At 37.0% G+C, this 25,999-nt stretch overlaps 4 protein-coding genes across 5 annotated transcripts; 3 read left to right on the forward strand and 1 right to left on the reverse strand.

The window, feature by feature from the left end:
* The first annotated feature begins 1,160 nt into the window (after positions 1–1,160).
* sf3b6 (splicing factor 3b, subunit 6) lies at positions 1,161–2,718 on the forward strand. The gene is made up of 4 exons (XM_058755010.1): positions 1,161–1,343; positions 1,769–1,887; positions 2,018–2,156; positions 2,419–2,718. The coding sequence occupies exons 1-4, from the start codon at positions 1,314–1,316 to the stop codon at positions 2,506–2,508; spliced, it is 378 nt and encodes a 125-aa protein (XP_058610993.1). The 5' UTR covers positions 1,161–1,313; the 3' UTR covers positions 2,509–2,718.
* A 500-nt stretch (positions 2,719–3,218) lies between these two features.
* tdrd6 (tudor domain containing 6) lies at positions 3,219–13,117 on the forward strand. 2 transcript variants are annotated; one of them, XM_058755007.1, is made up of 15 exons: positions 3,219–3,485; positions 4,547–9,985; positions 10,108–10,232; positions 10,390–10,507; positions 10,678–10,727; positions 10,816–10,870; positions 11,040–11,092; positions 11,194–11,242; positions 11,557–11,612; positions 11,693–11,756; positions 11,845–11,912; positions 12,000–12,051; positions 12,148–12,215; positions 12,303–12,357; positions 12,469–13,117. In XM_058755007.1, the coding sequence occupies exons 2-15, from the start codon at positions 4,591–4,593 to the stop codon at positions 12,645–12,647; spliced, it is 6,387 nt and encodes a 2,128-aa protein (XP_058610990.1). In that variant the 5' UTR covers positions 3,219–3,485; positions 4,547–4,590; the 3' UTR covers positions 12,648–13,117. The 2 variants fall into 2 exon arrangements, with proteins under 2 accessions (XP_058610990.1, XP_058610989.1); XM_058755006.1 differs by having other exon boundaries at positions 3,220–3,485; positions 11,842–11,912.
* A 102-nt stretch (positions 13,118–13,219) lies between these two features.
* On the reverse strand, positions 13,220–18,221 carry pla2g7 (phospholipase A2, group VII (platelet-activating factor acetylhydrolase, plasma)). Its single transcript, XM_058755008.1, has 11 exons — positions 17,933–18,221; positions 17,367–17,512; positions 17,133–17,283; positions 16,886–16,979; positions 16,722–16,790; positions 15,574–15,745; positions 15,299–15,412; positions 15,103–15,194; positions 14,496–14,666; positions 14,260–14,408; positions 13,220–13,990 (listed from the first exon to the last, which is right to left on the reverse strand). Exons 1-11 carry the CDS (start codon positions 18,003–18,005, stop codon positions 13,890–13,892), a joined length of 1,332 nt encoding a protein of 443 aa, XP_058610991.1. The 5' UTR covers positions 18,006–18,221; the 3' UTR covers positions 13,220–13,889.
* A 1,778-nt stretch (positions 18,222–19,999) lies between these two features.
* mep1a.1 (meprin A, alpha (PABA peptide hydrolase), tandem duplicate 1) lies at positions 20,000–24,045 on the forward strand. Its single transcript, XM_058756352.1, has 14 exons — positions 20,000–20,053; positions 20,309–20,333; positions 20,419–20,470; positions 20,628–20,667; positions 20,816–20,891; positions 20,995–21,112; positions 21,399–21,574; positions 21,673–21,894; positions 21,984–22,130; positions 22,221–22,436; positions 22,834–23,298; positions 23,388–23,561; positions 23,640–23,722; positions 23,909–24,045. Exons 1-13 carry the CDS (start codon positions 20,000–20,002, stop codon positions 23,687–23,689), a joined length of 1,815 nt encoding a protein of 604 aa, XP_058612335.1. The 3' UTR covers positions 23,690–23,722; positions 23,909–24,045.
* Positions 24,046–25,999: the final 1,954 nt, after the last annotated feature.

A 25,999-nucleotide genomic window follows, 5' to 3' on the forward strand; every position in this document is an offset into this window, starting at 1 on the left:
TCAGAATTTGATTTGAAAGGATGTAGATACTGAAATGTATTACCTGCAATTACAATATTATTTGATTATCAGCACATATCAGGACTGATATGAGTACATTTTATGCAGTTCTGCATTAACTTTTAAGAAGGAATACTTGTGCTGTAATTTAAGGAAGAAGGTGAAAACTATTATTTTAATTAGAGAATGAAGAAACATAACTTTGCAAAAACTGTCAGATTTCATGTTAGAAGCGCCTGTGGACATAGCATCATCCTCTTGAAGCAATGAAATTACTGCATAACAGGAGCAAATTAAAACTGTAATAACATAAGACGTCCGTTAGGTGGCAGCAGAGTGTTGAATTCGTAGAACATGACCCATAGATATGAATATAGGCCTATCATACCTATCTACAAAATGAACGGCTAAATATTGAAACATTCACACCGATTCTGGTAGCTTTTGTTGTTTATTTGCCGATCACTTGGATGCATTGTTCCGTTTATTAAAATGAAAAATTGGTAAGTATAATTTTTTTTTTTGTATTATAATTTTCTCTCTGCTATTTAGATTTTTTATATTACCAAGATATCACAAAAATATATACATGAATTATATCACAAAAATATATACATGAATTATATCACAAAAATATATACATGAATAAAGACTAAATGAAAATGTACAGATTTAATATAGTAGGCTACATTAAAAATAATTGAAAGCAAAAGTAAAATAAAATGTTACATTTCGGCAAAATGTATTGAAGTCTATGAGAAAATAAATTAAAAAAGCAGCACAGGTGTGTTTTTGAATTATTTGAGGAAGAAATAGTAATAAAAAAACAGCAAGGGCTTTTGATGACTGAATTTACTACGATTAATATGAGATTTGGCAAGGAGCAATAAAGATCAATAATAAAGTATGCCTATTAGTTTCTTGTTTTATTCACGTTATAGAAACCAAATAACATCTTTAAAAAACCAAAAGCAGATTTTGGTTAATAAACAAATAAATCTATCTAAAATAGTTGCTTACAAGGACAAAAAAAAACTATATTACGTAAATATTATGTCCCGTTTTGCTTGGGGCACCAAAAAAAGAGCAACTTTTGTTTATCTAAAATTTTTACAATGAAACGAGTGGAATCGCCGCTTGACGTCACCTCAAAGGAAACTGGCTGCAGCCGTCCCGGAAGGACGTCATCGCACTGCGCCATCAAACATTGTGAGGTGCGCAGCTACTTAGCTTGTGCTAGCTGCTACTTATTTCTACTTGGAAAGGTTTTTTTGTTGTAAAGTTTGAGTTGTTTCCTTTAAAAAGATCCAGCCATGGCGATGCAAGCAGCTAAACGAGCGAATGTAAGTCCAGCTTTGGTTCAAACGTTCAAATGATCGTGATGTTGGTAGTGTTGGGCTCAAAATGGCTAATCAGTACATTGAAGATGGATGTTTATTGTTGTTTTCCTGGTATAAACGTGATCAATTACATCTAAGACAGACAAGTAGTTGTATGTTAAAAATATACGTCTCATGCTTTTGTATTAATACAAATTCAGGACTCGAGAATGCTTTCTCTTAATATAGAAATGTGGTAAAAACATTTACCATATTGCGTCCATGTCGGTAATTCATGAATCCTCTTTCATATTTAATCGTCTTTCGAAGCACTTGAGAACGTTCAAATTCTTTAAATGGCTGCGTGGCTTGTGTTTTAATAATCTGAAACTATAACTCTAATTTCATGTATGTGTATGTTAATATTTGTCTTTGCTGGCATGTTTCAGATTCGCTTACCTCCAGAGGTGAACAGGATATTGTATATTCGTAACCTTCCATACAAGATCACCGCAGAGGAGATGTATGACATCTTTGGAAAGTATGGGCCAATTCGTCAAATCAGAGTGTGAGTATCAGTGTGTTTCTCACATTTACATACTATTATCCATAACGGACTGAAGTACTGATTATGTGCTATTAATCATGTTTCTTTTTGTTAGCTGACTGAGTAACTGATTGTTCTCTGATTGTTTTAGCGGGAACACACCAGAAACAAGAGGAACAGCCTATGTTGTATATGAAGACATTTTTGATGCCAAAAATGCCTGTGATCACCTTTCTGGATTCAACGTCTGCAACAGATACTTAGTTGTATTGTACTATAATGCAAACAGGGTGAGTTTAATTGTTTTTGCCTTTGATTCGGACAGTAACTTTATGGAATGTGAAATGAAAATGTTTTCATTGTATGTTAAAGGGGTAGTTAAACAAAAATTAAGATTCTGTCATTTACTGCATTTCTGTTTCAAACATTTGTAATTTAATTTCTCCTGGGGAGCACAAAAGGAGATATGTACAGAATGTTCAAAACAATGAAAACAATGACTGTTGAGTGCGATACAAAACTCTGTTAACTCTATCCCCCTCCCCCCCCCAGGCTTTCCAAAAAATGGACACAAAGAAAAAGGAGGAGCAGCTGAAACTACTCAAAGAGAAATACGGGATAAACACAGACCCGCCGAAATAGTCAACTTTTTTTTATTATTATTTCTGTTTTATTATTCTGTCTTGCATCCATTGTCCTTCTCACTTTACCCCATTAAGTAATGATTGTTTTACAAAAAAATACCTGTTGAACAGTGTTTATTACTTGGCCTGAAGTCTTATGTATTGACCTAATGTCTTTTTCAAAGAGTTTTCTGTTAATATTGAATAAAATGGCATTTGTTCATCAGCATTTGTTTTATTAAATCAGTGATTTTCTTTTTTAATATAACTGCCTGGTGTCTTCTTTGCACATTTTATTATACATAAAAACTAGTTATCAGCAAGGTTTTATAAATTAAAATGCATAATGATTTGACTGGTAAACATTTTATTTTAGATTAACATTTCATTGATAATATTATATTGCATATAAATCCATATATTGTATATTACTTTTTTTTTTTTTTTAAAGATAGTTTTTTTTCAGTTACTGCATTTATATGATCTTGGTTATCCAATAACATTGAAGTTGTTTTAGAGCTGAGTAAAAAACAACAACCTTATTAATGCAGCTCCATAATTTTCACCTGAAATTAATTTGATTACAGCATCTCCATTTTATAGTAATGCACTACTTTAATAGTTAATAATTAAATATTTTGCATTGGATTAGAAATTAAATTTCGTTCAATATTGTCGCCTCCGTCTTTTAATGAACTTCCGTCTGACCATAAATGAGCCAATCAGCTGAAGGCGCGAGAACGAGGCGCGAAACAACATTAGTGGCATCTAGTTACCTATCTCTTAATTTCTTCGTTTAATTATCGGATACATAAGTTGGTCGTTTTCTCGATTTTTTTTTTGTATAACTGTACAGTTGTTCTCTACAACTAATTTAAGTATCACTGGGTGAAAATCCATTTTCGGTTCTTCGCCATTGATCCTCCTCGACGGCTGATAAGAAGCAAAGATGTCGTTGGTCCACGCTGAAATAAAAGCGGAATATACCCTGAAGTGGTGAGTGTTTGTTATAAATGTTTGTTTCATGCAGGCTTTATCTATTAAATGTGTGCTGTATAAAATGATTGACATAAGTCGAAGTAGTCGCGTTCGCAAACTGTTAAAGGAAAGCCACAACTTTGAAACCATTAATGGTTTAAGTTACTGTTACATTTATTAAATTGAATGGTCTTTTTGAGGATGTATCATGTATAAATCCAGTTACTTACTGCGTTTTATTCATGCTGTGTTGGCATCCTGACTGACCTGACGCTAATGTTAAGTTAACCTTATCTGAAGTGATTTTCGGGAATTTTCAAAGGTCTGTTAAAATTAGATTTAGATTTAGATTTAAAATTGACACAGCTAACGCAAAATGCGAAGTTGAAGGTTACTGTACTATTTTAACTTTATGTGAAGTGTATTTGAATTATAAGACAGTAACTATATAATGCAATCAGAGGCTGCAGCTGTTGCCTGTGAACTCAGATCTCGCCTGTGAGAAAAGTCGATTTGACTGACTCCAACACATTTTCTCATTTCTATTTACACTTGGGTAGTTTTATACTGTTAACTTTTTATACTGTAGATGGTACCTTGAGGTAAACTACAGGGTTAGGCTAATGTTCATACTGTGTATTGTCTCATGTCATGTTAAATGGTCCGTAAATAAACTGTAAAGTATAAAATGTATTTCCAGAGTGCATTGTCCTGTTTCCTCTCCCTTAGTGTTATATTTAATGTAACCTTGAAAAACCTAAAACATAGACCTACTTTCTTTTATACATATAAATTGTAGCCTAAAGTCTTGACATTGGTTGTATTGCACTGTTCGATGTTTCCTTTGTAGTGTTGTACAACTTACAGTTAAAGAAAGAAAAAAATTTGGTTGGAAAATTTGTGTCCAGTATAAATAGCTATAGGGTAATGTGAAGCTGTCTGGTTTTCACCTCTGATTGGAGATGTGTATATATATATTAATATATGTGGACTGAGGGTTTTTTTCGACCTTGATTATGGATCAGTATTAACAGTATGAATTTATTTTTTTTTTTTCTTCACTCTTCTCCTTTTTCTAGATACACCTAGACACTGGAGTGAGTGAGTCACCGAAGAAATCACAATGTGTTCTATTCCAGGACTCCCATCTATGGGTTCAAATGTACCGGTCCTCATTACCAGAGTAAACCTGAACCCGGCATGTGTTCTGGTAGAGTTTTGGGGGAATTTTGATCAAGACCGAAAATTTGCTTATCAGCAACTGAAAAAGGAGATTCAATACCCCAAAGAGGGTTTTTGTGAATCAGATGGAAACCCTGGCGACTTGTGCCTCGTACGAGTGTATGAAACATGGTACAGAGCCCGTATAGTGTCCAGAGATGCCGACGAGTACAGCGTGTTTTTAATCGATGAAGGCAGAACGCTGTGTGCCACTGTAAACACTTTAGCATGGGGCAAAAGTGACTTTTTCTATCTTCCCCCTGAAGTTGAATTCTGCGTTCTTGCCAATGTCCTGCCACTGTCTCCTGAAAACAAATGGTCAGCAATGGCCTTAGAGTTCATGAAGACTTTCTGTGGTCGAAGAGTCAATGCCACTGTTCAAGATGTTCTTGTGCCCCATCGAACATTCCTACTTGACATTCCTTGCCTGTCCAGACAGATGTTTGAAATGGGATTCGCCAAGAAGTTGTACAGTGATCGGTTCAAGGAGTTTGTTGCCAGATCTTTGCAGGCCAACTGTGGAACTGGAGAACCTCAGAGAATTTCTTCAATTAGGACCAAACCAATTGAGGTCATTGAGCAAACAGAGAAGCAGCAGGCCTACATGTACCCAGAGCTGCAAACAGATACTGTTGAGACTGTTGTGGTCACAGAAGTAACAAGTCCATTCCGAATATTCTGTCAGCTTAAGGTTTTCTCTCAGGAGCTGAAAAAGTTAACTGAACAGATAACTCAGCATTACGAGGGAAGAGTTGGATGTAATTTTGCAAGACCTGAGAATTTAGGCAGCCCGTGTGCATCAAGAGGAAGTGACAGCAAGTGGTATCGTTCTGTGCTGCAGCAGGTCATGTCTGCCAACAATGTGGTTGAAATTTTGCAGGTGGATTATGGGAAGAAACAGTTTGTTCAAGTTGAGAACGTCCGACCACTAGCCCCAGAATTCTTCAGGATGCCTGTCGTAACGTACGTATGCTCTCTCCATGGAATAGCCGACAGAGGTATTGGTTGGACCGCTTCACAGATTGATTACCTGAAATCTCTCCTGCTCAACCGCACCGTGATCGCCAAGTTTCAGTATCAAAGCCTTTCTGAAGGTGTCCACTATGTCACGCTTTACGGAGAGGAGAACACAAACATCAACAAACTGTTTGAACTGAAACAGAAATGTTCACTGGATTCTGATATGACCCTTACAGACTTTGCTGTTCAGAAGAGCCCATCGTCTCAAAAGAGCAAGATTTTGGAGACAACCATGGCTGCACACATTGATGAAACCTACTCTGACCTTAAAGGGAACAAACCGGTCTTTTTCACAGAAAGTCTCACACTTAACACATCACATGTGGCTGTTGTACAGCATGTTGAGAGCCCTGGAAAGTTTTGGATTCAAAATCAGCAATATGCCAATGAATTCAATCAGCTAATGAATGGCCTCGGAAATCTGTACAGTGATCCAACAAGCACTGACGGATTGATAAGAAAGCCTGTTGTTGGTCTTCTCTGTGCAGCTAAAGCCCAAGATGGTGTGTTCTATAGAGCAGCTATCTATAAGATAGTTGACAATAAAGCAGAAGTTTACTTCCTGGACTATGGCAACACAGAACTTGTTGATTGTTTCAATCTCCGACAGTTGCCTCTGAGATTTCAGCAGCTGCCTGCTGTGGCAGTAAAGTGCTCCCTCTATGGCATTAAATCCAGACTGAAACATTGGGATGAGAGGGCTACATTGTTCTTTTCGAAACTTGTTGAAGACCGAGTACTTAATTTGCATGTTAAAGAAAAGCATCAAGACACTCACATGGTTCAGTTAGTGGATCCGAGTTTAGATGGAGAAAATGATGTGAGCAAGTTGTTGTGCAATGCAGATTTTGCAGACAGTGAAAAGAGCTTTGTGGATAATTCTGCCACAAGATCCTGTGGTTTAAAAACCACACACACCTCTGGTGTGTTCTTGACAGGAGCTCGGCCTCAAACGCCTTCCAGTTCTTCTGCCATAACAGACAGTGCATCTGCTTTCAAGGAATACTTGTTTCCCATTGGAAGCTCACTGGAGGTAACCGTATCCTACATTGAGAGTCCAAATGACTTCTGGTGTCAAAAAGCCAGAAATGCAGCATGTTTAGAAGTGCTAATGCAAGACATTCAGCGTTTCTATTCTCATAGTGAATTTCAGCCACCTTTAGAAGCCGCTTGTGTTGCCCGTCATCCTGAAACTGGGATATGGTACAGAGCCTTGGTCATTCAGAAGCACCAAACACCTCATGTTAATGTCTTGTTCATTGACTACGGACAGACAAAGAAGGTTGCTGTTGAAGATCTTCGAAAGATCACTCCAACATTCTTGAAGATGAAAGGACAAGCCTTTCGATGCAGTTTGTATAACCTGATCCACCCAGTATCTCACTCAGCTTTAGACTGGAGCCCTGAAGCCACATTGCAGTTTCAAGAGTTTGTTGACACGGCAGCGTCCATGAATGTGCCCCTAAAATGCACCATATTTGCTGTAATGTATGACTCCCAGAAAGTTGTGTTCAATGTGGTAGACTTGGAGACCCCATTCCAAAGCGTTTGCAATCTCCTTGTCCAAAGACGTCTAGCTGATCGTGCACCCTCTAAGAAAGCTCCTCTTCCACCCTTTCGCCTGGACACCTACTATTATTCCACACATGGAGTCAAGACTGGATGTGAAGAGGAAGTGAGTATCACCTGTGTGAAAAGTGTCACTCAGTTCTTTTGCCATCTTGACAGGAGTTCAGAGGAGATTGAGAAACTTTCAAACAAGGTCAACACCCTATGCCGTCAGCTAGAGGTAACCAAGTGTCCTCAGACTTTTGGAACCGTTTGCTTTGCAAAATACACAGATGGACTTTGGTACAGAGGCCAAATAAAGTCTACAAAACCATCAGCTGTGGTCAATTTTGTGGATTATGGCGACACATTGGAAGTTGACAAGTCAGACTTGCTTCCAGTTCCAATTGAAGCAGGAGAGATTATGTCCGTCCCAGTGCAGGCAATTGAATGTGGTCTCTCAGATATGCCTGAAGATGTGCCATGTGAAGTGGGAAATTGGTTTCGGAATTTTGCGGATAGTCATTGTTTTACTGCTTTGATCGTGGCAAAAGACCCAGGAGGAAAGCTTTTGGTGGAACTTTATGAGGGAAAAACTCAAGTGAATGCACTGATCAGACAGAAGTTTCGCAATGAAATCCATAGAAATGAACCAAGCACGTTCAAAGGATATGGTTCAAAGAACAGAAGTGCACAAAGTGGGGCAACCCATATGAAGGAAAGTTCCAGTGGTCTGAAGCGAGATTTCGTGGATCAAGTTCCACAGTCCCGTGAAAGTCATGCAGCACAACAAGGTAATGTTGAATCAAAACAGTCACGGAGCAAGTGGGGATTCCATACAAATGGTGGACTAGAACCAACAAGAGATTTTGGGACATTGCATAATTCCCAGAAACAGCTTGAACCACAAAGAAAGTCCAGTGATAGAGCTGATGTGCGTCGCCCTTGTACATCTGATAAAACCGATGGCATTAAGCCCAAGTCCCAGGCTCTTCTTAACGAATCGGCGCTCCCAGTAAAAGTAATAAAACCAGGTCTAGAAGCTGAGGTATTCATCTCTCATTGCAATAGCCCTTGTAGCTTCTTTGTTCAGGTTGCAACTGATGAGGATGAAATTTATTCGCTTGTGGAGAAACTGAATGCTGACCAGTCAAGGTGCGCCAACATTGATTCAAGTGATATTCATGAGGGAGATGTGGTTTGTGCAATGTTTCCTGAAGATAACTCCTGGTACCGTGCAGCAGTAAGAAAAAACCTTGGTGACACAATCGACGTTGAATTTGTTGACTTTGGAAACACGGCTACAATTTCTGCTTCAAAAATATGTCATCTTGATCAATCATTTGCTTCGTTTCCTAGGTACAGCATCCACTGCTCTGTACATAAACTGAATGTTGAGAGTGGAGACCAAGAACTTGCACCCAACTTCAAATGGGTAATAGAACAAAACATTGAAAAGGTCATGTGCACATTTGTAAAAATGTCAGGCACCGTTTGGGAAGTGAAACTTGATGTTAATGGTGTAGTGTTGGGATCCACCTGCAGGGATGATGCTACACCAGCAGCTGAGCTTACGAGCCCAAGTGTCAAGCAGACATCTGAAATCAAGGTCTGTACCCATTACAAGAACCCTGACATATCAACTGGTCAAATGATCACTGGATACACCTCATTCATCAAGGGTCCTCAGCTCTTCTGGTGCCAGTATGCGGCAACGGACAAACTTCAAGAGATTTCAGATGTGTTACAGAATGCTGGCAATGCATCAGAAGAATCTTTGAGTGAGGAATCTCTGCCAGTTGGACGTGCTTGCATTGCTCTTTTCACTGAAGATAATTTGTGGTATCGAGCTAAAGTTACATCTAGGGACCTTGACACACTGTCCATAACCTTTGTAGACTATGGAAATGAAGCAAAAGTCAATATCGGTGACGTTAAAACACTTCCACCCGAGCTATCAGATGTGCCCCCTCAGGCATTCGACTGCCAGCTTGAAGGTTTTGATCTTTCCAAGGGTTTCTGGGCAGAAGAGGCAGATGATGTGTTCTTTGAGCTAGTTAATGACAAGCTTTTAAATATCACCGTTGAGAAAATGGGAAACTCTGAAATGCCACACTTCATCAAGCTGGACTGCAATGGTGTTGTCATCAATGATACCATGAGAAACTATTGGAAAAGTCAAAGTCCTGAAACCCCATCTGTTGAACTCTTGAGTGGAGCACATGTGGTGTCCACCGATGCTTCTGTGACTGCTGAAGGTAATATTGAATCAGTAGTTATCCATGATCCAGACACTGACTATGCTGACAATGAAACCTGCACCTCACTTCTCGAAATGCAGCACTCTGAACAAGAGCAGCTTGATTTACTGACAAGTACAAAAGTTGGGAATGAAGCTCAGGATGAGCCACTCGAGATGATTACTGAAGATGTTGCCTCACCTGATGCAATGAGTATAGGGCCCTCTGATGTACAAGAGGACCTTGAAACCATATGTGTCACGGAAGGTGCTTCAGCTTTCACAAGTCCATCAGACGCCACAAACCAGCATGCTTTTGCTAAAGAGACAGACCCAACGCCTTTTCCTGTAGTTTTGCCACAGCACTCTGAGGGAGCTACAGCTAGTAATTCCTCAGAGAATACAGATAGCTTCTTGATGAATGACACCGATTCTCAATTATGCATTATTGAAGGACCAGAGTCACCATCATTTGAGATCATTCAATCAGGTAAGCCTGAATATGACGTACAGCTTTCAGAGATGCAATGTTCACTATGCAAGAGGTCTCCCTATTTTTTTATTTTTTTTTATTTTTATTTTTTTTTTCCAATTTTCCCCAATTTTTTTTAGACTTGGGCTATTTAAGGCGAGCAACAGAGAAGAAGCCTGCTGGGTCAGAATGTGTGATATGGTCTCACGTAAGAAGAAATTGGTGTAGAGCACGAATTTTAAAAAGCTCTGAAGATTCTGCATTGGTGAGTATTAATTTCTTTTCTCATTCACGCTTTTTAAGAGCTGCATTTGTTGTCTTTTGATGAAGAAACCTGGTGTTTTGTCTAACAACAGATTCATCTTATGATGTGTGGTGTGTTGTGTGTGTGTTTTTTTTTTTTTTTTTTTTTTGTTGTTCAGGTGTTGCTTATGGAACATGATTCTGAGGTGGTAGTAGATCCTCTCAACATCTTTGAAATTCTGCCAGACAAGCCATTGCAGGTGTGGACTTCATGCACTGAAGCTGTAGTTCCAAGTGGTAAGTATTATATTTTGTTATATTTTAAGGAAAAATGTCAGTGATACAGTCCTACTTGTTATTTTACCCCACTAGTGCCTTGGAATGTCACAGCTTTTTTTTCTCTGTTTCTGATCACCTTTTCACCTGAAATAACCATTTAAGATTCTTAAACATAAAATGTTTTGTAGATGAAGTAACCAAGGAGAAACACGCTGCATTGAAGAATAATCCTTCAAAGGTAAATGGATGTTTAACTGTGGTACGCAGAATGTTTTCAGCAGTTGAGAATAGCGTGTAACAACCAATTCTACCTCTGATTGCATCAGGTGGAAGATACAGAATATGAAACTGTTGTAACCTCAGAATCAGAAGAACCAAATGGTAAGTGTTTGTATAAATTTACAAAATTACTGCATCACGTACTGCCAAGGTAGAGGACAAAATGTATACACTTTATACACATTAATAACACCATAGTATATTTTAATTGGTGGCATAGTATAAATCATTAGTGCAAAATTGTTCAAAATTGCATTTTTAATATGTAAAGGTGAAGGGAAACAAATTGACCGAATGGATCCAGGTGATGAACATGCAGCCCAGGTACAGTTTGATGCTGTTTTACCAATCAAAAGCAAATTCAAATACAGTTGACCGATAGCAATCGCATAGCACACAGTGTCTCAACATGTGTTTACTTGCAGCCTCAAGTCACAGGGTTTGTGTCCTGCTCCGCTGTTGAAGACTCTGAGGGTGAGCAAGCTTAGTTGATTTACCTACTTTTTAAAAAAGTATTGGGACCTCAATTATAAATATTGTGTAGTGCCCCTTTTCTATGAAGAATACTGTATAATGTCTGTGTGAAATAATGATCTAAAAATCTATTGAATCTTTTGAATGAAATATCAAGTCCATGTGAAAAATTTTGCGTACATAATGTGTGGTTGGCTGGACTTATTTTCAAACAACAACTGAAGTGTGTAATTCTACCAGGGTTATAAAAACAAATATTGTCCTGCTTGACCTCAATGCAAATGACAGGGCTGTATTTTTATTTTTTGTTTTAGTTGTAGATGCGCTGTGGGAAGGTGCACAAGTGCACGATTTTGTTCAAGTACTGAGTGTAAGTACACACAAGACTGTTGAGATGAGATTTACAACTACTTAATCTTAAGCCACTCCTTCAATTTATTTGTACTTCAGCCTGAACAGGTGGAAAGCAGGGAGCCACAAGAGGATTTAAATACTTCAGCTGGAGAGCAAAGAGGTTATACTTCATACTTCATGGAGATAAAAACTCCAATAAACTTGAACTAGTTGACTGTTGTAATTTGTAAAATGTGACTGTTTAGAAGATCCTGCCAACATGAGCACTGGAGTGGATTTACTGATGGATTTCCTCGATGTGACTCCCCATGATAAGGTGTTTTGTTTTCTCTCATTTATCTTATTAAAGACACCACCTAGTGGCTAAAAATATTCCTTTCATATCATGTTTTTGAAAACACAGGGGGTGTATGAGACTGAGCTTGAAACGGATGACTTGCTTGAGGAGTTTAATAGTATGTTATGTTTGCGTTCCGTATACAAATGAAAGTCTTTAAATTTTAACACAGTGTAAATGTTTAGCATCTGTTATTTTTTATTTATTTTTATAGATGTTACTGAAGATCTTATTGTTCTTACCAGTGATGGAACGGAGTCTGACACTGAATCTGATGGCACGGTATTATAAGCTTGCTGTTAAACTACTTTATTCATTAACCACAAATGTGAGGTGTTTATTGATATTCCTTACTTTTGAAAACTTCAGCTTCAGGGAGATCCAATTACTCCAGAAATCCATGCTGATGCTGAAGAATCTTCGTGTAAGTCATTTGAGTGCAAATATAAATGGGGAAAATCATTAACAGTCCCACTGTTTTTATTTGAAATCTTAATTTCTGGTTGAAGTGAGCTGATGGCAGTGTGCTTCACAGGTTTACAAGAATGTGCAGATGCATCTGATTGCACCAGCGCCGAGGATTCACGTGTTATTCATCTGACCCTGAAGGTTGAGGACGCATCTGATGATGTCATTTTTGTTGGTGTTTTGCAAGAATCCCAGGCAGAAGTATATGAGCCAGAGAGTGGAAATGAAAAACGGAAGATTGACTAATGTAAACATTATAAACCTCTCAGGAGATGGTTGATGTATCCTAAGAGGCAAGTTACTTATGTAATGTGGTTTTTTGGTTTGTTTTGGTTAATCACATTTAAATTGCCAACAGCTTGATGTATTGTGTTTTTGTCTACCTAATACCATAAACCGCATAATAGCAACAATAAGCACTTCTGCTTGTTCAGAGTAGAGCTGTAGTTTTGTTTTCTCCTTCCATTACTGTTTAGTGATTTCTTTTTGCAGATGAAGGCTGTTTTGTTTTTTCAGTTATTACACAGCCTTTCATTGTATTTCTTATTGCATTTTCAAACAATGTTTCTAAATTGTACTTTATCCTGGGATTTTGTTGCTTGTTCAAATGCTCTTAAATGTTTACATTTGTGGTGAAAAAGCAATTTGCTGCATTTTGTGGAAACTTGTTGAAATTTTCTTTAATAAATATGCAACTTTTGTGTGTAGCACTTGTATGACCGTTACTAAAGTGTTCAGACTTTGTATGGGGGGGGGGAAGGGAACAAATACCAAAGGTCAGATATTCTGTTTAATAAACAAATCCCATATACAACAACTGCATTTTTGTGGCTTTAATGGAAATCATAGAGTTTTTCATTGACCGGAAATTAGTAGTGTAAAACTGATTCTATTTACTTATAAATCAAGTTACAGGTTTTAGTTACAGATTCAGAGAAAACTGAGGTTACTTTATACTTTCCAGATGTTAAAATTGTTAGGGTGAAACAAGCAGGCTATGACGAATAGATTTCACAGTATGGTATTTCATATTTCCAAGTGGTTGTCTACTAACTCCCCTTGTAACATCAGTCACAGATTTATTAAAAACATTGCATTGATATAAAAACCCACTTTCTATAACTGTAAAAACATTAAGGCACAACAAAGGACGGTGAAGTGTTTAAAAAAAAAGTCTATTGCACTGTTTTGCAAATATGTGGCTGTTAGCAAGTAGTACCTTTCATATGTCATCTTGTATAGATTGTGTAGTTTTGTCCTGTTTAAAAAATACTAAATGTAATTTACATCAGATCACCGTCTAATCCATAGTGCAAATTCAATCGCACTCATACACAGCAGTCCAAAATTTTGTCTCTTTTATGAAATTTCAAAAACATAATGCTAGATTGGCCCTTTCTCAAACATGTAACCTTCTGACTCCATTCGTTCCATGTGCATTTTCAAGATTACAAAATCATTGTACTGATACACATTTCATGATACTCATTAAATAGATGACTGTGGTATAGTAATGTTGGTTCCTGGAATCAAGTTGTCATCTTTTCCATCAATCAAAGGATCCCACTGATTAAAGTCTCTGTCCATATCTAGAAAATAATGAGATATGTTAGATATTGCAAAAAAATAAAAGTAATAATTTGTGTTCAAAAGAACAGCATTTGCTTTGAAATTAAATTTTCTGTAACATAACTGTCTTTAATGTTTGATTAATTAGATTCATCCTTGTTAAAAATAAATAAATAAATTAAAAACTTGACCACAAACCTTTTAAGTGTAGATAAAAAAAAATCAATAAAAAAAAAAATCAATAGAAAGTGATCTGGAGCACACAAACCCAAAAAGGCAAATAACTCACTTAAGTGGCGTTGGAGAAAAGCCAAAGTTGCTTTGTTGGAAAGATCCAAGGCTATGTGTGGATCAATCTCTCCTTTTAGCTTCATGAGCCTTCCAATCCAGTTCCCAGTAAGAAATGTGAAATCTGGGAAGCTCTGATGGACCGTCCCTCTGCCAAAAATAGTACAGCACAATTAAATGAAGCACATTTTTCAGACTGAATTACAACTTGACTTGGAAAAAAATAAAAATACAGACTTGATGGTTATCATTTTTCTAGGAAAGATAGCAGAGTCCAGCTTCTTCATACGAATGATATTTCCAATCCACTGAAATTTTTCAGAGTTTATAAAAAAGATTGGCTGCTTCACTCCTGGGAAGATCTCCTCGTCCAGAGGAAACATCCAGGTGTCCAATGCCACACCACACCTAGGAAGCAACATTGATGCCAGGATGATTATTTTGTTTTTAATCTCTTCTTGCAAACTACATGGTGCTACCAACATGCTACTGTAATTAGTTTAGCAAGTGAATGTGTCTTTCTTGGCTAGTTTAATTTGTTCCTGAAAAATCATGCTAAAAATATAGTGCTAAGGTTTTTCTTAAATAACTCTCTCTACGCTATTTAGAGTGCATGACAAGATTTCAAGTAGCATGCCAGTATGTATGAAAATGCATCTAAAAAAAAAAACAGGAAACTTGCAGAGGTTTTCACAGACAAGAATAAAGGATAAAGTAAAGGCCAACCGCACTGAGAGCATCATTTCTCTGACAGCTTGATAAACATTTATTATCTACCCACAAGATCTCGTAACTCATAGTTGTCATGATATGTACGGGGCATCCTAATCAGCTCAAAACATACTTGAATTTGACATCCTTGCACAAACATTCGATCACCGTTGCGCCTCCGAAGGAATGCCCCATAATCGCTATTCTACACAAGTCCATGGAGTTCTGAAATGCAGGAAGGCTCATTGTCATCAGCACTCCGCAGAACAGGATTGAGCAGTTCTCAATTTTAACTAAATTAATCGGTTTAAACTTATTGTAATATTCACCTCCATTGTTGACAAATCAAAGTCACACTGTAAGACGTTCTCCACAGACTTTCCTGAATTGATGGCAAAGAGAATATCTAAGGCTCTGATGCATTCATCTGCTCTTTGCTTTACCTGAAACAAAGGAAATTTGATTCGTTTGCATGGAGCACAGACAGTTCCTTCAATGGTGCATTAACCAGGACACAAATATCAGAAAAGGTGCTGGGAGTGACTAGCATAGGAAGACTATGTTTTGGATAACAGATGAGTAACGAGTAAGGTGATTTTCTCACTTGCTTGTTTCTTAGAGGAAACTCATTCTCGCCCGGTTTCAACGGCCTGTAGTACATCCAAACCTCCTCCAGGTTATCAGACACAGGCTTGGCTATGTCACATGACGGTTGCTTTTTTGTTCCTGGCTCAGTATGCTCTCTGAAGTAAAAAGTTGCAGAAGCAGATTCATCCCTGAAATTAAAAAGACGATTTAGTGAAAGAAGAACGCACCAGACAAAATACAACACATAAGTGATCTTGAGATTTTTAACAAGAGTGAGGATGTATGATGTTTTATGGATGCAAAATCAAATTTCTAGTTAATGGACACTTTTCACAGACTGTGATGTCAGTTCACAATTCACAGTCAGTAAAAATTTTTTTACTCTTTCATTTTTTTGTTTTTTACATTTAAATGTACATTTATAACACTATACTCTGTTTTCTTGCCTTGTCATTACATTACATAAAACTAGTTAAAGTTAACACTGATGCAAGAGTGTTTCAAATACAAACAAATGACTGCGAATTTGACATTTTTCACTCTTTTGATTTTTTTCCCCCTTTTTTGGGAAATAATGAAAACGCTGTTGTCGTGAAAAATGTTTTGTTTTGGGGGGTTTTTTGGCACTGGGAAAAAAACGAGATTGCAAAAAATATATTTGCAGTTTCCGTTCACCTCTACTGAAGTTTACTCAACTATGACAACTTCTGAGGACCCTGGAAATATGAAATGGTTCCATAGTAATTACTGCATTTATAAAAAAATTAGTTACCTTATTACTTATAAACTTCTAAAAAAACACTATGAATGAAGTATTTCCAATGTTCCATTTTGAATTCATTTTAACGCCAGTTGAACTGAGATCCTAGTTTTATAGTCTGAAAGGCAGTGTTTCACCACTCCTGTGTTATGTGTCAGTTCACTGGTAAACACTGTTAAGAATGTGATGACCTAGTTCATACTATTGTTTGCATTCTTCTCACACACTTTGACTATTACAACATACAAAACCTTTTACTGACGTGGGGCAAGGAGTGTTACTGAACAGCAGTTGTAATCGTGTCAGTTTGCGGTTAGTGCCTATCTCTTATCTCAACATACTGGTCCAGTTGCAAAGACAAAAAAAGCTTTTACAGCTAATATATTCCAACTGAAAGCAAGCACCTGTGCTCCACGGCTGCAACAATGAACCCCTGTGACGCCAATTCAATACATATGGCCGAATACAATGTCCTGAAAATACAACACACAAAAACACAGTGGCATTGTAAAACACTGAATCAAGGATTGAGATCACGTTTATGCCTGTAACTTCAAATCAGCCACACCTGAAAGCTCCCAGTCCATGAGAGAAAATAATAACAGGATATTTCCCATCCGGTTTAAATGACGCATTCCAGGCTGCTGGGATTTTACAAGACCCTAATGCAAACAAATATACAGAAATGTCCATAGCATGACAACAGTGGCAACCAATGTTTCAACCACATCTCAAAGTGACAGATGTGCTGAGGAAGTGGCATGGTTGGGTGACATTTTCAAAGAGCTCAGTGCTCAATAACCAAAAATGCTTACCAAAGAGGTAGTTAAAAATTCTTTCACTGAGTGCTCTGTTAATCTTCATAAAGTCTGCGAGGCCGTTAAAATACTCCCTGCACGGGACCCAGTCTGGCAGCTGAGGATTCTCGGATGCTTGGCACGGATAGTAGAGTCTCAAGAACGTACCCTTGAAGAAATATAAATACATTTTTTAAATCTGCTGATGGCACACAGACAATTTGAGTACACACAATTCAAGTGCACACTTACATGGACTGTGTGGCCCACCATCAGGTCTGTGCATCCCACCTGGTGGGGTCCTTTTCCTGGCGGGATACTCATAGTGTTGTTGTGCCCGCTTGAATTACCCATTGTGAAAACAGCCAACCAGTTCCACTTCGGAGTAAACTTTAAACCTGACAAACAAGATAACCACATTATCATATCAGAGCATGACGTGTCATGACCTTTTCAAATAAGTTTGTTGACTCTCTCAGCTGGCACGGTTCTTGGAGCCTTTTAGTTAACTCAGCGATTGTTAATAGCCACATTTTGGCTTATTAGTCAAATGAATACAGCTTATTAGAGAAGTAGCTCATGTGAGCTCATCGTGCTCGTGAGTGTAATAATAACTGCCCACACTGTTATGGTTCACATAAACACAAAGGCAGGTAAAACAATGGTCTGACAATTTATGGAAATCAGTGACCAAGATAGGAAGTGAATAATAGCGAAACCAGTGACAACGACCGACTTGTTTACAACTAGCAGACTATAGCCACTGCTATGGCAAGGCGTCGAACAACTTTTTAAAAAACTCATTTCTCATGACTTACCCGACGTTGACTTTGACCATTCATATATCTTCTTGACCAGAGTCAGCTGAACAAGTCTGCCGACAGAATACATCGACAGTAACAGGACTACATAAAGTGTCAGTTGAAGACCTTGCTGAGCAGGCGGAGCCTCATCCTCACCGTGACTCCATACATATGCCACTCTCACAGATCCTGCTCAATTTGGATCAGTGTGGAAAATGTGTTGACTTTTCTGTGTGAAAGTCGTTTTGTGAAACAAATCTGCTAAGTGAATGATTCGTCGAAAGAACGATTCGTATTGAAAACACATACCTACTTTCGTTCCTTTAATGACGGACTGTAGCGCGAGCCAATAGCATTCGAGTGCGGGCTGTGAAGCAGCATTTCATTTGTTGGGCTTTCTGAACGAACACGCCCCCTTCACTGAACAGATTAGTTCGGTTCAGTTAAGAATCTTGTTCAATGAACTACCTAAACAAACGTGATCAAGTGAGATCCAGGGCCAGGCAGAAGAGTAATGACAGAGAGATCAATTTTAAAACAAGGAATAATAAATGTACAACTTGGTGATACAATGTGAAAATGATAATAGGAAGTAAGTTTAAACAAAATGAAGATCTTATTCAATCATTTGTACTAAAGCAGAGTAGGCTATTCCAAATGATCTAAGGGATGAAGTAGTGAATATCAGATGAAAAGCTCAAAAGTAGCTATATGCAGAATTCATATAGAGGGGAGAAGCAGAAGAAAGAGTAAAAGAGTAAAGAATCAGAGTATAGGCACAAATATTATGCAGGAAACCTACATCCTCCCGAACTGGTGTTTATGGTCAAATAGACTTATCCATTATGTCACTCAACCATTGTGTCATATGTTGTCCTAATGACTATAGGTCAGGCTATTTTGACCAGTCAAATGTTGTGGTTAAAAATAGACATGGTTTTCAAATCTTTAGAACAAATACAGCAAAACAACAGATTCAAATATAGCATGTAAATTACAAAAACACAGTTTCTGGAAAAGAGCATCTAGTAGGTAGGCTACTGTTAATGACTAATTCTGAGAAACATTATTAGCCTACTCAGTCTGTATTGTTGAAAGATGTCCAATATCTAACAAAACACCAGTAAAAAAAAAATATATATATATATATATATATATATATATATATATATATATCTTTCATACATATATAAAATGAGTATAACATACATTTTTGGATACTACAAATATATATGTATATAGAACATAAACAAAATCAAGGAAACATATAACAACACTAATTATTTGGATACACCAAAACGAGAAGATTTTCGCGAACAATGAAAATATTTTATGACTCTCTGAATTCAATTAGGCTACTGTAAGAAGTGTAGCCTATAACATCTCTTTTAATGAAAGAAATAATTCATAGAATTTAACACGTTTTTCATGTAGTAAGATCTGACGTCTATGCATTGTATGTTCTTTGAAAGTTTAATAATAATAATAATAAAGAACTTTAATAACTATAAAGGACTTAGGCTGTGAACGACTCTTTGTTTTGTAATGATTCAGTTGAGTCAATCAGGGCAAGTTAACAAATTTGAATGAATCTCTTCTTAACTGAATTTGAACACTTTTGAGTCGCTTTTGATGAATCAAAAGACATACAACTCCTTTTATGAAACTACTGTATACATCATGTGTTATTTGAATGCATTTAAATACACTCATTTTGCTTTTAACAATATTGTGTTCTCAATGTTTTGCTGCAATTTTAGCACTGAATTGGCTATCATTTTGATTTATCTAACATGATTTCTGTTTTCTGCACTTTCTAAGTAGCCCGCCAGTTCTTTTTGTTTTCATTCAGTAGGCTACATCCTAATTAGAAACATTTACTAGAATATGGATTGCTTGAGCTGTTATTTAACATGTTGGGCTGCATATAAGTTAACAATGCATTATGGGAGGCACGTGTTCCTTGGGTTATAACAAAACTGTCACTTCAAAGCCATTCCTCCAATAAACATGGTCAAAGGTTAAAGTTCTCTTTATATCATTTAAGCGATGACAATTTCTTATACCCCACATATTGACAGGATGCTTTTACCGAGGCTACTCATCTTTACAGTGCTGGCTGCAGCACTTCATGCTGTGAGTGAATGATTTGCTGTATTTATAATTTAGTCTTGATAATATGATACTTACACAGGCTTTGGTACCCACTAACTGATATCTCTAAATTAATTTAACCCTATTCTGAAAAAAGTACTGTTTACTATTGTCCTTTTGCATTATCAGTACACGTTTTTCCTGTTTAACACTGTAAAGCTGCTTTGACACAGTCTGTATTGTATAAAGCGCTATATAAAAGTGACTTGACTTGACTATTCCTTCCATGACTTTCAGATTCCAGTTTCAACTCGCATTCATGGTAAGATTTATGATTTTAATCAATTACGGTAAATAATACATTTTTATTCAATTGATCTAAATAGATAACACTGTTTCTTCTACAGAGGTTGAAGATGAACCCAATTTCAACCCTTTCATCAATCTTGGTAATCTAAAGCAAATTTTATGTTTTACATTACAAAACATAGGCAACAAAGTTAATTTTAACGCTACTGTATATTCAAAGAAATACTTAAAGTTTGGATTAATTTACAAAATATTGTGCAATTTCATTGTCACATCACTAAAATTTCACCTTTAAATTGTTTATCAGGAGCAAAACCAAGCTGATTGAGGGAGACATTGCCATACCTGTAAGTGCACAATCACTGTTATTATATATATATATATATATATATATATATATATATATATATATATATATATATATATGCAGAAATCCTCTTAATGATATTTCAGTATCAGTTGTCAACTTTAGAAATGTCCTATATCTCTTTACAGCCTGGTCGCGTTGGTCTTATTGACACAAGATACAGATGGAAGTTCCCTATTCCATACATTCTGTCTGACAGCCTGGGTAGGTGGTTTTCAGTTGCTTACCAAATCTAGTACAAAAACTGACACGTTTATGTTTTTATTATGATGATTTTCTTCATGGATAAATTACTTTCTTTTTACAGACCTTAATGCAAAAGGTGCTGTTTATCAAGCATTTGAAATGTACCGTCTAAAGTCCTGTGTCGATTTCAAACCCTACGAGGGTGAGAAGACATTCATCAAATTTGAGAAGAGAGATGGGTATGTGTGAAGCCAAACACTGCAAAAACTATTTTGGTTAAAACACCAGTCCAGCATATGTTGCTTATGTTGAGCATAAGCAGGTTCGCACAGAATTTTGCCCCGAAATCAGGTCAGTTCATCTGGGCCTGATAGTAAGTGTGCACATGAGTTTTGCTAAATAATACATTTTGCTAAACTAACCATAGCCTTCAAATAATGCTGCTGCTTAGGGAATTCAGCCATCAGAAAACACCAGTCATCTTATAAAACAAATCGCACTAACAGGTATTGCAATTGCTGGCAGGTGTTGGTCTTATGTCGGAGATCTACAGACTGGACAGGTGCTTTCTCTGGGGTCGGGTTGTGATCATAAAGCCGTGATTGAGCATGAACTGCTGCATGCCCTGGGCTTTTACCATACTCAGTCTCGCCAGGACCGAGATGACTATGTGAAGATCTGGCTAGATCAGGTCACTGAAGGTTAGTGTGTCATTTGCTGTGTAGTTTAATGTTCATCACTTAATCTTACAATTTTGCATGTGCCTTTTATATATCACATGGTGTTTTGTTTTTTTTAGGCATGGAGCATAACTTCAACAAATATGATGATAGTTTTGTCACAGATCTAAATACTCCGTATGACTATGAATCTGTCATGCATTACCGTCCATTTGCTTTCAACAAAGACCCCAATATTCCTACCATCACCACCAACATCCCAGAGTTCTTCAACATCATAGGGCAATACCTGGATTTTAGTGAGATGGATATTGTCAGACTGAATCGAATGTACAACTGCTGTATGTTAATATAATATGATGTAAATATGTTAATAAAACATATTTATAGATAAACACAATTTATTTATTTAATTTCTGCTTTTCTTCAGCCTCTTCTCTTACCCTGCTGGACCAATGCACTTTTGAGAACACAAACATTTGTGGGATGATACAGAGTTCGTCTGACGATGCTGATTGGGTCCATCTCAAAAGCTCTCCTGGCGCCGAGGATCATACACTCAGTGGACAATGCAGAGGTTACAAATCTCAATCACCTGTAATGTAGATATTCCAAAGTGGCTACGGTTTGACCAGTTTAAATAACATTTTTGCCTTTTGATTTTTAGATTTAGGATATACTATGCACTTTGACACCTCCACTGGAAATGCAGAGCAATCTGCTCTCCTCGAGTCCCGCATCCTGTATCCTAAGAGAAAGATACAATGCCTCCAGTTTTTCTACAAAATGACAGGGAGTGTAAAGGACAGGCTAGTAATTTGGGCCAAGATGGATGACGGAACAGGAACCGTGCGTAAATTAAAGAAACTCCACACAATCTGGGGTAATTGTTTTCCTTTTTGAACTACTTGTCGCCTGCACTCTTAAAAATAAGGGTTCTTTATTGGCATCTGTGGTTCCATGAAGAACCTTTAGCATCCAGGAAACTTCATAGTGAAAAGAGATTCTTTAGATTTTGAAAATGTTCTTTCCAATAAAGCTGCGTCTGAAATTGCAAACTGAATACTAGGGACATTTAGTTTAAATGTAGTTAATAGTCAGTCATCTGAATATTTTCGCCTACTGTTTTATGAATACTATGAATGTGGACATACTACTTGGCTGCATGTCCATGGATTTATTTATTTATTGTGTAGCCATATAACAGTCAAAATACATACTCAGTCATTTATTATCCCTTATGTAAAACGTGGTGATAACGAAAGGTTTTCCTCCCCCAGCTGATGAAGACACAACATGGAAGATTGCTCATGTGCCTGTGCAAATAGGGGCAAAGTTCCGCTATGCATTCCAGGGAGTAAGAGGAGACCCCCCTAACTCTGAAGGAGGCATATTCATCGATGACATCAGTCTAACAGAGACGCACTGCCCTGCCGCTGTCTGGCGCATCCAGAACTTCTCAAGCATCCTGGAAACAGCCGACTACAACACCGTGCTGAACAGCCCTCGTTTCTACAGCCCTGAGGGTTACGGTTTTGGCGTTCAAGTCCGACCACTGTCTGGTTACTCTGATTACACGGGCGACTACACTGGTCTGTACTTCTATCTGGCCAGTGGTGACAATGACATTGTGATGCAGTGGCCTGCTGTGAACCGCCAGGCCACCATAGTGGTGATGGACCAGGATCCAGACATCAAGCTGAGGATGTCCTCTGCTCGTAGCCTCACCACTGACATGAGCACAGGTATGTCCTGATGGTTATGAAGACCTGTATTGTGACTGAAGTAAACAAAAAAAAAAAGCATACATTCTTTTTGTCTTCCTGTTCCCTAGTCAATGGAGACAAACTAATATGGGACAATCCAAGAAATGTTGGGACCTTTGACCCAAGTTGCCAGTATTATCGAGGAGATTCAATGGGATGGAGAAGTTTCATAAAACACTACGACTTGCGTAGACGGAATTACCTGAAAAACGATGACCTCATCATCTTTGTTGACTTTGAGGGTATGTTATATTGACTGACGCATTCTGTGATTAATACTGTTATTGTCTAATGGTTTGGTTTTATGTGTCTCTTTGAAGACTTAACAAGCCTGATAAACAGCGAAGTTCCAGTTGCACCAAAGGTTTGAGGCCAATAAGTCTGTAAGTGTGCTCAGTTATCGGTAAATATAGCAGTTTTATTCTTTAAATGACTCACATAATTAAGTACTTGTTGGTTTAACTAACACACCTATTAATCTACCAATAATTAATTAGGAAATAATCACTTTTTTGATAAATGACATACAGTATATCCATTTATGAAATTGTATGAGAGTATTTACTTTTTTTTTTCTCTTGTGAAACAGGTGCCAAATTTGGAAAAGTCTGAAGAGAGAAAGCTGTGTGCATTGTGGGGAACATAATTTAAAATGGAAGCATGATAGTCATACAGTGATACAAAACTGTGTTTGATATACTCACTCTGTTTTTAAACATTCTCAATAAAGCCATTTTAATGCAGTGAACAATGAATGTGTTGTTACATATTGTACTGATATCTAAATTGAAAGATGATATACCTACATGCAGTTGAACCTGTTATGTATCTCTATAATGTTAAAGGGGTCATGAACTGAGAAATCAAAATTCCCTTGATCTTTTGACATACAAGAGGTCATTGTACTATAAAAACATCCTATCTATAATGATAATATCTTAATCTTATCTGAAAACACCCTGATATGATATGACTGTATTCACCTATGTTTCAAGGCTGATGTTATACTCATCTCCATATCTTGGCCCACAGTACAGCTAAAATCTATATTTGCAGATCAAATATTAAAAAGTCAATTTACATATAAGCCTTTGTTTTTTAAACAGAAACTGGTAAACTCCAAATCAGTTCTACTAATTTAATTTAAATACAGAAAAAATGTTGTAATGGCTTAATTTACTTTGCTTTATTTGTTTCATCTCATATTTAGGGCCCGAGCACCGAGGTGCGAGGACCCTCTTGGAATTGCTCACGTTTATTATTAGGGTCCAAGCCAGAATGGCGCAGGGCCCTATTGTTTTCCTGAGGATTTTTTTTTTTTTTTTGACTATCCGGGTCTTTTTGGGGGCCTTAACGTGCTCAAAAACTCTTGAAAATTTGCACACACGTTGGAATCTGCGGTCATTAGGACGCCGCAGAGGCTGGGACCTGGGCGTGGCACAGGGGCTCAACAGCGCCCCCTGAAACAGTCTGAAAACTTGATGTATAGCTCACACATACCTGCATGTATTCATATGAAACTGAGTACAGATATAGATCTCATTGAGCTGAACAACTTTAGTGCTACATGTCATAGGCTCCGCCCAACAGGAAGTCGGCTATTTAGGGCTGTTTGAAAGCGCATGCTCTGGAATTTGATATACTCCTCTGAGGACTTCCATCCGATTGCCACCAAACTCGGTGAACATGATCTCAAGACATTGGGGATGCTAAATTGCAGAGGGATTTTTGATATCTCGATATCCTCCAATTTAGGATATCTGGAACGGTGTGGTAATGGTGATTTATTAAAGTAACAGTAAAAAAGATAGCAGTAATTTTCTTATATCTTTAAAGTGCAGTTTCCAAACACTTCAAAACTTTTTACATAAATATAACAAGTCATTCTGAGGAAACATGCTTAGTTTCAAAAAAGTATCATGCTCAGGGGCCACAAAACAATAAAAAATATCACTGAAATTGGTTTAAAGGTGAAGAGTGTAATACCAAGGATGGCCACCTGATGGAGGCATAAACTTAATTCTCATGTGCTGCCTGATATCTGCCTGTCTGTGTATCAGAGTGAAAAATAATGCATAGAATCAGCTGAAATGTTCTGTACTGTCAGTATTCTTTTACACACACACACACACACACACACATATATATATATATATTTTTTTAATAGTTATAGAATATTAAAAGTATTGGCAACAGTTTACATTAAGGTCTCTTTGGTTAACATAAGTTATTACATTAATTAACATGAACTAAAAAAGGAACAATATATTTTAAAATCATTTATTAATCTTATTTAATGTTAGTTAATACTAACATTAAAATATTAATTTTATGTTAATTCACAGAACATAAACTAATGTTAAGATACAACTTTAAATTTTAATAATGTATTAATACATTTTTAACTTAACATTAATTAATATTAATAAATGTTATATAGTTATTGTTCATACTAAATGGTATAGTTATATAATATAGTTTTTAACACTAGTTAATTCAAAACTAACAAACTAAGTATGAACAACATATGTTTTACTATATTTCTTTGTGTTAGTAAATAATTATTTATGTTAATTCTTGGTACAGTAACTGATGTACATTAACCAGAAATTTTAATTAATAATGTAGTAGTCAATTTTGAACATATCATTAACCAAGATTCATAAATGTGACCCTGGAC

This window comes from Onychostoma macrolepis, chromosome 20, assembly GCF_012432095.1.
Source record: "Onychostoma macrolepis isolate SWU-2019 chromosome 20, ASM1243209v1, whole genome shotgun sequence".
Classification (NCBI taxonomy): Eukaryota; Metazoa; Chordata; class Actinopteri; order Cypriniformes; family Cyprinidae; genus Onychostoma; species Onychostoma macrolepis.